Source organism: Lipophrys pholis (genome assembly GCF_963383615.2).
Source record: "Lipophrys pholis genome assembly, chromosome: 22".
Lineage (NCBI taxonomy): Eukaryota > Metazoa > Chordata > Actinopteri > Blenniiformes > Blenniidae > Lipophrys > Lipophrys pholis.
This window is the reverse complement of record NC_137644.1, coordinates 15034583-15053240: the sequence shown is the minus strand read 5'-3', so window position 1 is coordinate 15053240 and position 18658 is coordinate 15034583. Positions and strand designations below refer to the sequence as shown.

The 18658-nt window shown below is 44.7% G+C and overlaps 1 protein-coding gene across 2 annotated transcripts in view; it reads right to left on the bottom strand.

The window, feature by feature from the left end:
* Window positions 1-15556, bottom strand: part of grm8a (glutamate receptor, metabotropic 8a) — a 240438-nt gene extending 224882 nt beyond the window's left edge. The window contains exons 1-2 of one of the 2 annotated variants that reach the window (XM_080492342.1): window positions 15451-15556; window positions 8656-9504 (exon numbers count right to left, since the gene is read on the bottom strand). In XM_080492342.1, coding sequence (XP_080348468.1) covers window positions 8656-9198 — 543 coding nt within the window. In that variant the 5' untranslated portion in view covers window positions 9199-9504; window positions 15451-15556. The remainder of the gene's footprint in view (window positions 1-8655; window positions 9505-15450) is intronic. The other variant, XM_080492341.1, reaches the window with a different exon arrangement.
* Between the last annotated feature and the right edge of the window lie 3102 nt (window positions 15557-18658).

Sequence of the window (18658 nt, the reverse complement as noted above, 5' to 3'; positions counted from 1 at the left end):
GAGCTTGTGGTTCGGTGGGGTGGGGGGGGTGGGGGGGGGGGTGGGGGGTTCAGCGGCGACACGTTGTTCAGAAACAACGTCAGACTGATCATCTGAGAGCGACTGTAAAGGAATATGACAGAGCCTTTTAGCAAAATACATAGATAAACTGCACACCCAGTACTTGTTGAGTATTCACGTCAACTACTTCAGTTAGAAATAAGCGAACATGCACTGGCAGATGTAGAAATACCATAGTACAGAGAATAAAGATTTAAAAACTTCTGTTTTTTCTTCTCACAAACCTCAGGTTTGACAGGCAATCATTTCTGTGCATCGAGGTCTTCCTCTTATGTTCAGCCATTTACATCATTTTCATCTTTTTCCATCTATCATGCAGGAAAATCAGTGATTGAAACACAAAAGGATTGTTGAATCTCTGTTATTTAACCGTCAATCAATGATGACATCTTTCTTCTTCTTTTTTTTTTTTAAAGAAACGATTCTTGTGAAGATGTAAATGAAAATGCAAAGAGATATTTGTGATGCGCAAGTGAAATAAAGACATTGGGAACCTGGAACTTCTGCTTGAGAACAGCGCAAGTGCTTCATTATTTCCACTCTGAAGAAAAGCCGCAAATAACCACAGTCGAGCTTCTGGGAACAGGAGACGTTTGGTTAATTAAACAGCCGAGATGATTCAGTAATTTCTTAAAACAGTTCCTGAATGACTTTCTGTAGACTGGTTAATCAACTGGGCATTTTAGAGGTTTTCTTTTTTTTTCTAGCTCCATTTGTGTCTCATTTCGGTCACTTGCTGGTTTTATTTATTCATAATGATCATATTACTTAAATTTTATTGTAATCCCTACAACACATTCTCTTTATTGTTTTGGTTTTTTTAAATCAACAAATAATTTCATTTCAGTAAATTGGTTTGTGTTTATAATCGATCTCCATTTCATCATTTTGTCACTTTGTATCTCATAGTTACTTTATTGTGCTTTTTATTTAGGTATTTACTGTTTCAATTTCTTTTATTCTCATCTGTCTGGTAGTTAACTACTCATTTTGTCTTTAGCCGTCTTATTTTTTCATTTTTGCTTATGCTTTTTGTCAATCCGATATGTTTCTTTTACTGCACTAGTATGATTCTTTTCCATTTTTATATTTGACGACAACGTGATATCCAAGTATTACTCGCATTCCAGTGGCCACTCACAAACACCAGGGGTGGACTGTACTTGATAAAATAGTGAACATATTATTGTGAAATACAAAGAAAAAAAAAGTAAACCTTCGATTGCGAGCGCTACCTTCTGCTGCAAGTGTCTCATTTTCTCCTCTTGTCGAGTTCATTTATTTCAAATGAGAGAATCCATTACCGCGGCATCATTCCACCGCACACAACGCCGCTGTCTTACCGAGCAAGTGGTGAAATCATGCATGCTGAAAACATTTCATCAGGGAACCAAAGCAACAACAGAAAGCCATGTTGGAATGACAAGTTCAGTTTCATGCAAAGTGTCTGGAACACGGGGCCCGTCTGACACTTGGCGTGCGCAATGATTGATGAAGGGAAATTGTGAAACCAATAACAGACGGAAACGTGTTTGAAAAGTAAATTAAAATTTTTTTTAAATGCGTAACGAAATATATTACGCTCTGCTTAATTGTCTACAGTTCAGGTCTGAGCCTAATGTCCGTGATTGAGCGATTGTGCAACGGAACTTTAATTTTGCATGTTTAGCACCTTTGCACACGTGTTTTTTTTTTTTTTTCCCCTATAAATGCTGACTCAGTGGTCATCATCGACAACTCATGAAAACTGATGAGAGCGCACGACTTCCTTCCATGCAGAGCAATACTTTTGCCTGAGGATGCGCGATAAGAAATTGAGTGAAACCTCAGGCGCCGCACTGAAATTACAGAGCGCGCTTTAATAGTTGGGATGGATCAAAGTAGCGGAAATAATACCCAACAGCCATTTCTCGGGTAAATTCTGACTTGCCGGAAAGGCACAGGTGAAACTAATAACATCCATAATACTTCCGCTCCTTTTATCCGAGTCATTGAGCTCACCAGGTAATAATGTTATTAGTTACAGGCGCATTCGAAAAGCCAAAAAAAAAAACGTCCACCGTCAGACGGATAAGCGAGGTAACATAACAAACGCGAAGCCACGATCATTAATGTGCTAAGTTACAGCCGACGACAAGTCAGAATGGGCCGCATTGTCCGGCGGTATTGTGCAAAACCGGTGGCAGTGTGTAATAGCTTCACTTATCCCTTATCTAAGCCGCTATTCAGCCACAAACCTGATGAAAGGAGCAGGGGAGATATAATCTCATTCCACTTTAAAGCTCTCTGTACACCCGGCCTCTCTATGCACACACACATGCAGATAATACTCTGGGACGGAACACGATCCACTTCACTCCTCCCAGCTCTCTCAAATACACACACACAGGTTCAATTAATGCTTAGAGGAACTCCCCCCCCCCCCCCCCAAGTATACATCCACGGTCAAGCGGACACAAATAAATCTGCACATTAACACATAAACAGTCAGCAGTTTTAATAAAGACATCTCTAATAACGACTTCTTGTTTCTCATTACGGATCTTGATTAAACTTTGAATTACTTTCTTATCTCGTCTCAAACTGTAAATATGTTGCCACTGGGTGGCCGAATGGGCTAAAGGGTATCTGCTTCCCGCTTAGTGAACGAGTTTAAGGTTTGCTGATGCGGGGTTTTTACATATTTCACACTCGGTTAAAGGCTCATTTCTTCAAGGTGCGGCTCATTTTAAAAAATCAATGATGCAGTCGTAAGCACTTTCACCTCACAGTGAGAAGATGAGAGCTGAGGGCCGGTCTGAGTGGAGGCTGCATGTTCTCCCTGCATGTTGATACTTCAAAAAGTGATCCCAAGGAGGAGACCATCTGCTGGCGGAGACTTCCAGGAAGACTGTGGACTGTGCGACGGCGTCATTTCACCACGACTCAGCACCTCTGAGGAATGTTGTTGAATCTATGACAGAATCAAGGCTTAAGGTCTTAAGACAACATGGCCCAACACAGTAGTAACAAAGAGTCCGAAATAAATCGTCCAACGAGTATATCTTGTCAGAGAGTTTGTGGAGTGGTGAACATACTATATGGTTGGTGAATGTAAACACCAAAGACCACTGACAGGCGCGGTGAATGACATGTTTTGGTTTCTCATCACATAATAAAGTGAAGAGTACTTTCCCGGATCTGAAGTATTGGAATGCAAGAGAAATGGAATCTTCCTCAAGGGATGGGTGTAATAGCTGGACGGCCGTCTCCAAAACGGCAGGCCTTCAGGAGGTACTCCCGATGTTATTTCCAGTCAAGACCATAATCGAACTGCCTACAGGGTTACTATGGGATGCCTACAGGCTTACCGATACACGGGGGGAACCAAAACCGGCTCTCATAGCTCGATCAGAAGCCGAGGATCAACACTTGCTGCAGGGTGCGGGCCGGCCTGAGTGCTCATCCCTACCACTTCCCCTCAAAGTGCTTCACAATGGGCCAGCGAGCATCGGACCTGAATAACAAAGCAATAGAAGAAAGAGGTCTTACCTAATAAAGCAGGTTTTCTTTTCCATCACGTGGGCGCGTCTCATTTACAATGTAAACCTTACTGATGATTGTGGGGTTTTTTTCTGTGATACCGTTCCATATATTTGTATCTGTATTTTTTTCCCAATCAATCTCTGTCTGGTCGTGTCACACCTCAGTTTTATTTTCACGTGGTCCTGCGATCCTCGTCCGTATCCCCTTTTATTTTCCTCCCTCTTTTTGCGAATACGTTTGACAGGTCAAAGAATAACGTCAACCCTGATCCGCGAAGGCGTCTTCATATTTGAGGTCCCTTGCTGCCCGGTTTAAAAAGCTTTGGCTCATTCAGCCGCAAACAAATCTAATTTAGTCCGTGTTCACGCTATACATATGGCTCCCGTTAATGAATCATCTCCAGGCAACACTCAACAAATGAAAGCAATAAATAATTTCAGAAGGACAATTAAGTCTCCCTTCATTAACCATTTGCTCATTAAGCCGGCCTTCGTTAGTGGAGGTTGGCTGATCGTGTCCTGCATGCCCGACTGCAGCTGCCATGATACTTTGCCCCGCCGCCGCCGATCCGGAGCGAAGCAATGCGCACAAGTCGTCACAAAAACAGAGACCCTCTCATGTCCTAATGAGTTTTAATGCTTGAAAGTTCTCCGTGGCTTCATTATCATCGCCCTCTTAATGCATAATGCCTCCATGATGGAAATCAACACCACATCATTACACTTCAGAGGATGCCACGCTCCCCCATGCCGCCGACTGTTTTCCTTCGCATCTTTGCCCAATTCTTACTTCTGCCATTAAATACTTCCTTTTTTCATCTGCGCTCCGTCTTATTGCATCCGCCTTCGCAAAGTCTCCTTCACACTCCTTCTGTTCTCTGCTGTCCTTCCTGTCATTATTCCATCAAACGGCGCACGGGGATTAGAAAGCGACCGTACGCCAAACTGCGCCTGACCTTGAGAATAATAGCAAATCCATTAGGAATTGGCATCCGATTAAAGCTACAGCATTTCCAGTTAATTGCGTTTTAATGCACCTGTTGTCATCCTAGTGAAACTGAACGCCAAACTGATTTGCAATTCAACCGGTGTTGACGTGCCTGAAAAAAATTTAATAAATCACTCCGGGTGCGGCGAACGCGTCGGGCTGCTTTACGGTCAAACGTTTGTATAACGGCGCTTTAAGTGAGATTCAGAAAATCTCCACGAAAAGATGTTTCGCATCTGCCACTGCTGCGTCAACCTGTGTCACTAGTTAATGCCTCTTGGGACGTTCATGTCACATCATGCCCGGCACACAAAAAACCACCCCAAACAATGAACCGCCAAGTAGTCTGGAAAGCAATCATGACTGTGGTTGTACACGAGCAAATGAATATATCAGTGATATCCCACAGTGCAGCCGTTAATCCCCCAAACAGACAGGAAGGAGGGGAGGAGCTGAGTTATGGAAGCAATTGAAAAGGTTTTGTCTGCAATATTTCTTCCCTGTATACATACATATATACAGGCGCATATGTAAAGCAAATAATAGCAAGATGCGAATCCTTGAGTAGAAGCGCGCACACACACACACAAACAAACAAACAAACGCTATTTACCCAGCAGCACAGCTGGATGTACGTGAGGCTGAATGGCAGAGCGTGGGAAAGACTTCTGCCTCTGACCTCGGCCTTGGAAAACACAACTTTTTTAAAAAAAAAACCACTGGAGACACAGACAATGAGTTGTCTCCTTCAAAGAAACAAGTGTGTGTGTGTGTGTGTGTGTGTTTACATGCGCTTCAAAGCTGCAAACAAAATCAAGTGGAACTGATGCAAATTGAAGAAGAAGAAGAAAAAGAAAAACATCATCAGAAATCCAAGGATGTGTGTGTGTGAGTGTGGAAATGTGCCATTACTGTGGAGGGGGACCCAAATCTGGTCACACACTCGGGGACTTGTCTTCCATTGCCGGAGGGGAAAGTCCTTCCATTTGCTCTCGCTGGGCGACAGTCATCATTTATCAATTTATGAAGTGAATTTCATTTTCAGCCTCCGACACACAGCATGTCAGTCTTCTCACGTCAGATAGCAGAGACTTCCTGGTAAAGTGGTCCATTAGCTGTGGCACAGATTACAAAGTATGCGTCTCAGACAGATTTGAGGGTCGCAGTTCAAACGTTACAGGGAATACTATCTGGGCTGCAGACAAGGTTAGCCTGAAGGAGGTCTGCGTTTTGACCAAAAGTCTCAGGGGGGAGTTCACCGATCCATAATGCTGCTGTAATTACCATCCATGCACAAACACAATCAATACTCCAGGATGAAGCAGTTGGCTATTGCAGTAGCGGGGGGGGGGTAAAAAATACAAATTATGCAAGTAAACAAGATAAAAAAAAAACACTTTCTGAGGTTATGCATGAAAGGAGCAGAGCAAGGAGAAAGGGGAAGCGAGCACATCTTGGTGATGGGGAGCAGGTTCCAGGTTTTATAGCGTGTGGAGCCGCAGTGCCGCACATATCATTCAAATCAATAACACCTAATCCAGCAGATAAAGTAGGATGCAAACACAAATAAGTGTTGACGAGGAACTCGGTCATTGTTACCCTGGGCTGTTCTATGGATGGATGGAAATAAAAAAGTTGAAATACAGCTTCAGGTAAAATTCTTTGCAAATCAGCAAATCAGATCTAAAACAGAAAAAAAAAAAAATCCCTCACAGTTTCCAGATGAACACCCAAGGTTTAATTTAGACTCCGTTTATGCCAAATACACAATTTTCTTGTCACAACAGATTGAAGGTTCATCCAATTTAATTTAAAAACAAACAAAAAAAAGGATGGCAAACCACTCGATTGTTCTTGCTCGTGTAATTTGGAGCGCTGCACGAACTCAAACAGGTTTAAAGTCAGAGTTTCCAACATGTGGGAGGATGAGATTCAGATTTAAATACACTTTCCTCACATTAATGCTGTGACATTTTTAACAATGCCACTGCTGGTTGAAGGAATCTGGTGCGTCACTGTGTTTTGGATGCAGTTTAAGTCACTACATGTTGAAGTTTGTCGAGTTTCAACAACATTAGGACGAGTTTTCTTCACAAGCTTCCTTCTCCACGTCGCATCTGTTCTGCTTGAAGTGATCCCCCATTAGCGTGATGAGCTCCTCTGGAATCTCCTCGGTATTGTGCCGCTGTGATGGCAGGGTTTCCCCACGAGGATTAACAAAAAGTTTCCCCTCATTATATCTTATGTCATCCACTTCGCTCCACGCCGTGTCGTCCCAGATTGCAGAAATGGTTTAAGGATAATCTTCAAAAGAGGCGCGAGTAACAAAAGGAAACACCAACAACTTTTGTTCAACACATTTCTCTCAGCTGTGATTGTCAGCTCGCTGCTCCCTCTGCGGCGAAGCACTGCAGGAGAGAGAGAGAGGAAACTATTTTTTTCTTCTTTTTTTTTTAAGGATTTGGATGTGGAATTTTTCACACAATCTGTTGTTTGAATCTTCTTTTCCTGCTGCCTGAACAAAAGACCCCCCCCCCCCCCCCCCCACACACACACACACACTCTCTCTCAACCGTGGCTGTATTTGCTTTGCGAGCCCCTCGTGTTGAGTGGGTGACTGGCAACGTCAGATTAGCCCATTTAACGGGAAACAAAACAGACATACGTTTATTGAAGCGAGCCCGTGTGTGTGTGTGCGTGTGCGTGTGTCCTCCATACTATTTTCAGACCGTAACACATGGTGCATTATTCATGTTAAACCAGGCAGAGAAATACATAGTCTTTTGTCATACAACCCCACACGCACACACTGCTTCTGACTCCCACACACTCATCAGCGTTACACACAGACACACACACAATACTGACATACAAAGCACACGCATGTACAAACGCACGCACGATCTCGCACACACGACGCACTAAATCGTATTAGGCAAATGAGAATGAGGCAGAAAGGCTGTTCGAGTGCTGTTGCTGTGACAGATCCTGGCATAAATCATGTTTAGTTGTTGTTGTTGTTTAATATGCAAATCTTCCATTCAAAGCACGAGCCGGTTGTTAACAAGTGCGTTCAAAAATACACACACTCACCACTCACCAGCCCGTATGCTCTCGCATGCACGCACACACCGCATATGGATTTGCAGAAGATGACGGCCAAAAAAAAAAAAAAGAGAAGTGTTTGGTCACACCACACACACACACACACACACACACACACACACACACACACACACACACACACACACACACACACACACACACACACACACACACACACACACACACACAGTCAAAGAGTGTGGGATGGATGTGGAAGTGAAATGCCATGGGCGTCATTACTGGACTCATATTTCATAATCACACAGCAATCCATCAGCCCTGTGCGGCTAATGATGGCAACATCAGCGCGTGCACACGTAAGCACAGTCGGTGGATACGCACACCTAAAGAGATGCAACTCACCCAACATCACATACGAGGGCTTCTGCAAGGACACAGAGAGAGACGACGCACTGCCGCATTGCATACACATGAGCACTCATGAGGACGCTCAATTAGGTCCACACATGTAGTGCACAACACCCCAACACAAAGCAGCGTCTTCGCTTGGCAGCACACACACACACACACACACACACACACACACACACAAACATAAACGTACAGCGCAGTGGATGGAGTGGCTGTTGACACATTTCAGCAGTAATTGAAACCCGTGTTTGGCAGCCATTTTTATTTGGCTCAACCACAGACCAGGAGTGATCCAAACCGCACGGCGGGCAAAAGCATGCGCAAAGCCCTTTCTTACAAGAATCACTTGACACATCTATATATATATTTCTCACGTAAACATCTAAAATGAGATAAAGTTGTGCTTTATGTTTCAAAAGGCAAACGCACCAATTCCCTTCGGTGGAGTGAGAAGTGTCGTACAGCAGCCACTGCTGTCAAACATCCACTAGGACCGACTATATTTTAAATAGTTGAACTTTAAAGAGACGGAAAAGATGAATGTGCAGAAACCTACCGGGACGTGAGAGAAAATACGGAAGAACGAAAGATATTCCTGAGTCCTACCTTGAACAAGCGCAGGATGTTGGCCACCATGATGGACACCGAGCTGGCGGCCGCGCCAATCACCCCTACGATTTTATCCGGCTTGGTGAAGATGGGGGGATCGCCGTTAGCGCAGCGGACGTCCGAGCCGTCGCGCTCTATCAAGGCCTGCACGAAGGTCAGGGACTGCTCCAGAGCGTACGTATCCCTGGAGCAGGTATCCAAGATCCGGGCCCCCAGCGTGATGTTGGGCAGCAGCTCGGGATCCTTATTGATCAGGTCGATAGCAAACATCATGGCCTCCAAACGGTGGATTCCCTTCTCCTTTTTCAGCTCCCCGCACGGCGTGCCGCGGTCCCCCCGCGAGTGCACCGGAAATAATCCCCCGAGTATGATGTCCCCGTCCAGTCGGATGGAGTGAGCGTACTCCGGGGCGGCCTGGGGGTCCACGGGGATCCGCTGGGGGGAGGTGACAGGAAGTAGCCAGGTGTAGGAAGTAGCCACGAGCAGGAAGATGGCGGAGGGAGACTGGGGATAGGAAGCTGGGTTCCACTGTTGTTCCATGATGAACGGAGGCGTTGCCGCGCGAGAACCGCGGTGATCTCAAAGGATCGTCGGGAGGGACCCCAAAACGGGGACAAACATAAATCTTGGGCCTTCCTACTGGTCAACGAGGGAGGGGTAGACGACCCCGGGGGTGGAGCTTGCAGAGCCCCATGTATGAATCATATTCCAGAAAAAGATTGTGTGGTTTTAAAAAATAAAAATAAAAATAAAAACAAGAAGAAGAGCGAAAAATAAGCAGTCGTGTGGTGGAGATCTCGTTAGGAAGTGCAGCGTGTAATCCACATGTCACATCTTCAGCGGAGCCTGTTGGAGGGAGACAGAGACAAGATGTCTGAGCACAAATATGAGGTGAACCTGGAGCTGCTGCGGGGCTGCAAGGCCCCACCTGACAAACATGGTGTAAACCGCTCGCAGCGCCGGAGCGAGGCGGAAGGGCAGCGTAGCATGCCGAAAGCAGGAGCGAGCGCCGCTCACGTGGGCCCCCTCAAAGCGCCACAGTCGAGGTTGACATTACCATCCCATAATTGAAAAATCTATCAGTTTGGAATCACTTCTACACTCGTATCTGCCGGCATATCGGTGAGCGGAACAGCTGTTAGGACGACAGCGGCCGTTCGGGCGACTCGCATGGAGCCGCAGACTACCTGCTGCAGTGGAAATGAGGTGAAGCCATAGTGAGATGAGAAGAAGGAGAAGGAGGAGGAGGAGGAGGAAGAGGAGGAGGAGAGAGACAAGGGAGGAAACACAGAATGAGAAAACGTGAGACAGTAAGAGAGAAAAAAAAGGGACGGCAGTGAAAAGAGAGGAAAGTGTGTTGCATCATTCAAGCACCTGCTGTTTCTGCTGCAGCTAAATGAACACATTACATCCAGGATACCCTCCTCCACACACACACACACACACACACATAAACAACAGGTAGAGGCAATGTTGAACGTTTCTCCGCATTAGGAGTATTAAACGCTGATGGGCCGATTCTGTGGCGGGGGGGTTACCGCTCTCCTCGCTCGCTGGCAGTAATAATGTCACGCTCTGCCCGCCCAGTTCCACATCAGACATAGTTTTCAAAACAGCTGTAAGTTCAGCCTGGGAATCGGTCATGACAAACCGGTTGATTCATTTTTTTATTTTTCTAACGCAATACACGCGCTAATGTGCTTCATTAGTCGAGGCCCTGGGGAGTTATTTTCTCATTCACCACCCCTGATCTTAGATCTAAGAAAATCTGCATGGAGAATGTATGAAGAAGCAATTTGGGCAAACTTTGATCTTGTAATAAATACTTAAAAGGTGGGTCAATTACTCTTTAGCTTGACAACCACAATATTTTTGAAAGTCTTTTCCTGGCTCGTTTTTTGAGAAGTCCTCAGTTAACCCTTTATGGAGCACTCACTAACGTAACCAAAAGTGGAAAATTTCAACCCGAGACACCAAGAAAAGGCATATTTATCCAATAAACTCTAAATATCATTATGTGGGATTTATGTATCATCAATACTGTAGGAAAAATTGTCAAATTGACAATTGTACATATTTCCATTTTTTTTTAAAACGTGACCTCGAGCACCAATTAGGACTAAGAGGTGATTTTCCAATCTAAACAGGCAACAAACACATGAGCGTTTATGGTGATAAAGGGTTAACAGACTGCGTAATACTTGCGAGTGAGAATTCGTCAACACATTCGTGAGCGATCCAAATGCTTTCCTCCAGATTTCAGCACCATGGAGAGCCGTCTTAACAGTCTGGTCATCACATCGTTCCTTCACATCGAGGCCATCGCTCTCAAACACCATCCTCTATTATAGTTGTCCTGCTTACCAAAATATCCACGTGCTTTGCTTTTGAGATGGCCTATTTCACACAATCGAGCCCCTTAATGAGCTCTGTGGTTCATCTCCTTGATCATTCTTCTTTAGAGCGAGAGAGCGAGAGAGAGCGAGAGAGCGACCAATAATTAAAGGAGCAGTCCGTGGTAACTAGACTCTCGCTTACAGGGAGACAACTGGGAGGAGAGACACCATTTTCATGCTGATGTGGAAAACATGTTAGAGTAAAGCCAAACACATTCAAACACACAAAAACAGAAAAAACTAATTAAAGGGAAGTTGTAAAATGTATGTAGTTTTTTTTATAACATTTAGAGCTCGGATGTTGAAGACACTTCGCAAAACACTGAGAACAGCGTCATACTGCGCGACATTTTCAACATTAATTCAGTTAATTCAGAACTTCTGAAGTCTGAAGCTCAAAAATTAAGGAATAAAATGACAAAAAAACGAAGTGAAAGCACTGCTGCCCTCCTGAAATGCTGCTGGTGGGAACTGCTGGTACAAATGTGATTGAAAACTAAAATTAAAGCAACCTCGGTGCAGGTGTGTCTGCTGAAAGTCGGGCCCAACAAGAGAAAGAGCAGCATTGTTTGGAAGTAGAAACCCCACAGAGACGTCAACATCATGCACGCGGCGTTTGTTGACTTTATCTCAAGTCATATTGTGATGGAAACGACGTATTTCACCGACACGGTGGGGCCGTAAAATTGGTTTAACCACTAAAAACAAACTAGAGTTAAAGAGTATGGCTGAGAGTGTTTATCAAGATGTTGCCAAAAGAGTCGCCCGAAAAGATTCAGCAAATATCCTGTTTTATGAGTTAATTACAAAGTTTTAATGAATTCCGTCACCTTTAGGCAAAACCAGGCTCGCGGTTTGCCATCTTCACACTGCGTTTAGTTAACTGGTGCCTGTAGCGACTCTTTTTGTGATAATGAAGCTGTCGCCTGAGCTAACTTATGACGAGAAGATCAACTTTTTTACTTGCATATAATTAAAAAAAAACCAAAAAAACACAATTTAAGAAAAGTCATTTACACACCGATACCATACGAATATTGGTGTTCTTACTTTACCAAGCAAAAACATGCGAGTTGCACATAAACGCCCGATGATTTGTCTATTCCAGGTTGTTTAATTGATTTAGTTTGTTTTGGTTGGAGGCATCTTTCTTAGGGTGTGAATCATCAATTATCACATTTGTGGACGACTTGGAAGCGAGATAATTCTAATGTAAAGGCTGATGAGAGACATCCGAGTAGTTCTGGTGATTGTTTCTAAAGGAGGTTTGTCCTCTTCAATGTCGCCTTTCGCAAAACCCTGAACTCCATAAAGCTTCAGAAGCGGTAAAACAATCTCTAAATAGCCTGACCAAAGCCACAACATAAACTTTATTATGCAATCTTCCATCCATCCCATCCGTCAGTCTTTTAAACCACGTCGTCCAGCTTAAGATAAAGGGCAAAGGGAGTCTTCCACACCGGCGAGGTCACCGGTCAGGTTATTAAACATGCTGAACTCAATCAGAGTTCTGACTTTAAACCATAAGCGACATCTACAACACAAGCCTGTGAGACTTCATTGCATCATCAACACGTGATAACGTCTTTCACCTGCTTCATCACTATCCTCAACCCCCCCGAAGTCTGACTGAAAGCCAAACCAGCAGCAACAGCGTGTCGACTCTCAAAAGCCGAGCACCATTTACTAAACTTCTGAAGCACTTCGACTCGACCCACCAGGGCCCCCGAACAGGTTCCAGGCTCGGATCTCATCTCAGCATGAGACCCGCTCTCGATGAATCCATTTATAATTCGATTCTGCCCCAATTAATTCATCAGTTTCTCTCCACTCTAAATGGAATTAGGTCAAAGCCACTTATACAGCCAAGCAGCCGCTATGATTAAAAACCCTGCTTTATATAGGTTAGCCAGCTCGGATTCATCTGCTCACTCTACATTGTTTATTCAACACTTTTTCTATGGATTCAGGCTTTGTTGTTTTTCTCTCTCGTCTCAGGCAAGCAAAGAGTTAAGAATCAGTCCCAGTCTTTAACCCACTAAGCAGTACATGCCACAATATCAATCGCGACAACCAGATCGTTTCATCACTCATTTGAAAGACAGTGAGGTTGAGTCCATCCTTTCATAGCAAACGATAAAAATCTAAGTTCAAGCAGAAGACGGCCACGTGTCGGGGGCGGGCAGGAGCTGGAATATCACATCAGGGTAATGTGTGAACATCTCATGACTGAACTGCGGCCCTGAGGTTATTAAAAGTTTCGTGTCTGGTTCACACTCGTCACGTTCACAAAAAAGGTGAGAAGAAGCGACGTGCCGGCCCGTGCCCCACAACACCGGCATCCACACCTGAGCTGCTGCTATTCTTAATCATCTGTGCCATTAGTCCTTTTGGTCGCGCCGACACGAGGCTCTTTATGACGCTTCACACGAGGCGCCAAGAAGCAGATCCCCCCCCACACCCCCACCCCTCCAACCATGCGGCAGCTTAAAACAAAGGCAGAGACGTGCAGGAGGAGGTTTCCTCTGCTGTGATGGTTGGAGGCTCAGAGACGAAGAAGGGTGAAGCCCCGACGGGCTGCAGCTGGCTGGTGGCTCTTCAATTTGCACCATTGCTGTGCTGTCGAAGTGAGTGTTTCCCCACTTCTTGTTCCCGTCTGGTTCCATCTTCTCATCCCCCTTCTTTTTGATCCCTCTGCCATTGTCCCCTCTTCTCTCTCCTGCTGTATCGCGTCACCTTCTGCAGGCCGCTCCATCTCTCTTGGGTGAGTGCGCTGCTCTTTTCAGAAAGTGATAGCTTTTCTGCCGCCCTGTCCTCTTCCCCCAATCCTCCTCATTCTCCCTCTTTCTATGCTTCCCTCTACACCTAGGTGTTTCTCAGTACCATGCTCTTCCTCCGTATTCTCCAATTCCCACTTTTCACCTCCCTGTATGTGACCTTTATTGGTCGCCAAGCTCCACCAACTCTCACTCTTTTGCACGAGCATCTTTTCTTGTGCTGGGATTTCATTCAGAAAGGTGCTCCTCCCACCATCCATTCAGCACATGAAGGGCCTTCCCAGACTGCATTAAAAAAAATTGTTTTAATTTGTTGTATGAAATGCATTCATAAACGCAGATAACAGCCAATGTTCAAGGATCCCACAGACCATGAAAGATAACATCGAGAGAGCCAGAAAATGTGTTATCTCCAAGTGAAACACTTTGATTCTACTTTATATGTCATATTATAAAAGCTTTGTCGTCGTCTTCGCACATAGGAAGCCCATTCCCCCACACTGCCCAGAAACTAAGCAAGCTCACATCATTCTTAAAACACATGACTGTGTCGTGATTAAGTCGTGCTTCTGGAGATAAAACGCAGCCCACAGGTTCAAAAATAAGACGAGGGGAGATCAAAGTCTATGGGTGTATGCTCATTATGCAGCCCTATAGGCTTCATCCTCTACAGCAGCGGTGGTATTCTGATTGCACAGTAATTAAAACATTGCCATCCACAGTAAAAAAAAAAAAACAGGGAAAGACCATCGCAATAATATCTGGGAGAACAGATGCATACTTATTAGGATATTTTATGTCTCCGGGTTTTTTTTCTTTTTTTTCCTCCTGCACAGTGCGCCCACGCAATATTGAGTTAATAAGTGTAACATACCTTTCTCCGTGTGCTTACCCAGCCTCTACTGCACAAAATCCATCCGACATTCAAATCCCGCAAGAAGTAAACAGAAAGACCAACTGAGACAATAAATGAGGCAAACTGGCCAAAACCCACCGGAGGAATGCGAGGATGGAAACAAACCGAGATAGAAAACACCCACTGAGGAGCTTTCGTTCTTTTGAAGCGGGTGGGGTGAGAAAAACAAGTCGGAATTTGGGGGAAATATGTCATTTAAGATACCTGAGAAATTAGGAAATCAAATGAAGAAGAGAAGCTCAGGGTCCAGCCTCCCCCGCAGACTCCTTTGGGGTCCCTGTCCGCCTCGGGCAACTTCCTTGCGGAGCTCAGCAGTTTCACCCCCCCTCCCCCCCACCTCCCAAAAAATTAATATACCAGTCCTCCTGAAGTGCGATTTATTTCCTCACAACAGGAAAAAAAAAAGAAAAAAAAAAGATTGGAAGACAATTACACCATCCGAGTGAAAAAAAAATGTCTATGAGGCTGCAGCCCAAAAGTGCTCTGTCGTGACCAGCAGAGCGGATTTTACGCACACGCACAAAAAAAAATCCCCCCCAAAAAATGCAACTACTAACTCCGCGCCTGTTTAAGGAGACAATAGAAGCAAGCTGGTCTGTAATGAGGAGAGGGAGGAGGGACGGGGGGGGGAGTGGGGGGGAGGCAGAGCAGAGGAATTCATCACACCCCGTCAGTCATGATCAATAATGCTGCTAAAACCCACCTGATATTTGTCCATGGTTCTTCCCTATGAGCTCTCCGCACTTTGCGCATTTGAAGCCGCTCGGTGAAGTCCGCCCGTGCTGCTCGGCGGACGCGCGCGCGCTCCTTTCCCTCTCTCTCTCTCTCTCGCTCTCTCCTTCTCTCTCTCTGGTTTCCCCCCAGTCGTCGGTGCTGAAAGGGACAGCGCACGACTCCACAGCCCAGCGAAGCAGGAAAAAGCCCCTTCTGCATGAAACATATGTATTTCAGGCGCCGAGGCTGCGGCACCAAATCACCGCCTAATTGCGCCTCTGTCGTCCTGCAGCGTCCGGCCGCTCAATCAACTTTATCACTGATCAATCGGATCGATCGTTTCCACAATGGAGGGCTTTGCTTATTTGAACACATTAATAAGTCATCAAAATATGCTCACACAGGCGTTGCGCCACACTCCTTAATTGCCTCAACTTCAATCCATTTTTACTGTGCGCATTGATCCCCCCCCCCCGCCGCCCCCCTTATAAAACCATACTGGCTCTTTGTGCTGGATGGAATTAAATAAATGAACCGCATCCCATCTGCTGTGTAATAATTTGATATTAGAGTAGAGTGGAGGAGAAAAAAGAAGAAGGAAACAGGCAGTGGAAACACACCCGGGTGTTCTACCGTGTGACAATGTGGAAGATTGTGCGCAACATGTCCAATTCATGGCTGTTTTTTTTTTTTTTTTTTTTTTTGCCGCGGTTGAGGAGTCGTGGAGAGACGCGGGGTAATGGCGCTATCTGCTGGTGGGAGCTGGGCAAATGCAACGTGGGAGACAAAAGGACAGGTGGGGTCTTCAGACTAGTCAATGGAGGGGGTTGTCATTCGTGGTGAATAAGAGGAGGGACTCAAAGTAGGAATACTGAATAAAAGTGTCAATTTAGAAGAGATCTCGACCCTCTGCTGCTCATATGTTTATATAAAATCTGTGGAGTTTGCATGTGTTTTCTCGAAGTATTCTCAGTTCCTTCCTCACTCACTACTTGTCACATAAATCCAAGTTCCATCAAATCTCCCTGCCACATAATTTTCTTGACTTGTTTACAACGTTCGCCAGATAAAACTACAAAATCTGGGCGTTTGCAGCCGTTTCACAAGAAACTCCAAACTTCAAAGTTGTGATCACAATGGACGACAACGCTCCAGCTCATGGAGGTGGCGTCATTAGGCTGTTGGGCTACCGGGGTTAGATACCTGCACTTTCTCCAGACATGAATCCGAAGAAAAAATCTGAGATCAGCCGAGTCGCCGCATAGAGGCTCGTAACTCTGTAACCCAGAACCTCAACGACCTGAGGGCCGTCGTTCAAGAAGAGTCGGATGGCAGTAAACTGCTTGAGATGTGCATGCTTCTACTGAAATTCCCTACTTCCATGATATAAAGTCACCGGAGCGTCAACGCTTTATGATTTCCTTAAATTTCACCCAAAAGCCAAATATCCATAACATTTTGTGGGTAGTATACAATCCAACCATCTTTCTTTATTGGTCAGTATTTGTTTCAAATATAATGGGAAAAGTATCTCTAGTTATGTCCCACATTTCCAGCAACCCACCACACAGTATTTACACTTGGAAACTCTGTTGTGTCCCGATGAAAACACTGAGGGAATGAGTGATATGATAGGAAACATGCAGAAAAGACTATTCCTCTGTGTATCAATCAGAGATTTTACATCAGATGCCCCTTTTTATAAATGTCATGCAAAGCAGCCACGAATTAATTGATTTGCTCTTCACGTGTTATTTTAGTCTGATAATGATAAGATTTGGTTAAGTAAAGTAATTCCACTGAAATAATAAGTAAGGAGCCTGCGTTGGTCATGCAGGAGAGAAAAAAAAAACAGATATAAAGAATTAAAGTGTAATTATATGTGTACCAATGCTGGAAGTATCAAATAATCGCTTTAAAGTAATTAGGACATAGTTTAAGTTGTTGTACTTTTTGTTTTTTCAAAATTTTTCCAACTGCCACTTATTACCACACTTTTCAACCTGCATATTTGTTGCCATTCAGTGTTCTCGTTTAACATCTTTGACAAATGAATTTCTGTGGTTTCATTAAATTCCTGCTTTTGCCAAAGTTTTTCCAAGTCGATCAAATTTAATCCCTAAAAAGTAATTAAAAGTGCAAAGTTTTGCTTGTGGATCAATTGGGAGGCTTCTTACAGCACAACATCCACACGACAGATACACGATTATTGGTTGACGGCAGTTGCCTCATTAAGCAGTTTTGTCTTTGCCAACAAGGAGTCGTCCCACCACAAGAGAAGCGCCAGTGCAGTTTGACACAAAAGGGGTTTTGCACATCTCCATTGCTATAGCGACCACTGCTTTTAATCATGTATATTCAATTGAGCATCACACTGTGAAAAGTACCAGTTCAGTTTATCACCAAAACTCATAGAAGTCTCTTGTCCAATCAGATTCCTCCATCAGAGCTGACTTTTTGTTTGTGAAGCAGATTTGTAGTCAATTTAACTGATGATAGATCATTTCACGAGTAATGTTCACTTATCGGTGCAATGCATCAGAAAGACCTTCAAACGGATTAGACACACAAACTGCTGGTTTGAAGTGAAGCAGCTGTTTTGAACCAGACAATGCTCAAACTGGAGTGTGTCCTTTGAGATGGATTATTTCATTCACCAATTCAGTATGTTGACTTGAGTGCTTGCAGCAGATGGATGATGTGTGTGTGTGACAGGCCGACAGTGAGCTGATCAAACTCCATCCTGTGTACTGTTGGGTGAGCAGAGTTCTCCAGTCCATCGAACGCGCACACACACACACACTGGCATTCACACCTGCTGGCAGTTAAGGCTCATCAATTAACCTCTAACACATGTTCTGTTCTGCTGGTTGTACTCACAGGTAACGTGGTCCAGGAACCATCGAGCCATCTTCCTCCTTGGAAGAGAGTAAAACATCTCTGGAGTCAAACTCAATGCAGAGATAGTGAGATCAAGTCAGAGGACCAACTCAAGTTCGTGTCAGATCGAGCAACACTTCCCACTGAGGCTGATTGAGGAATGGGAAGCCCCACAGGGGAGTGACCACCAGGAGGAGGAGGGAGGTGGGAAGTTCCTGCAGCTCAGAACAAGAGTCAGTAGCGAGGCAAGGCAAATTGATCTCTATAGGACCATTGAAAAACAAGGCGATTCACAGTGCTTTACAAGGAGATAAAGA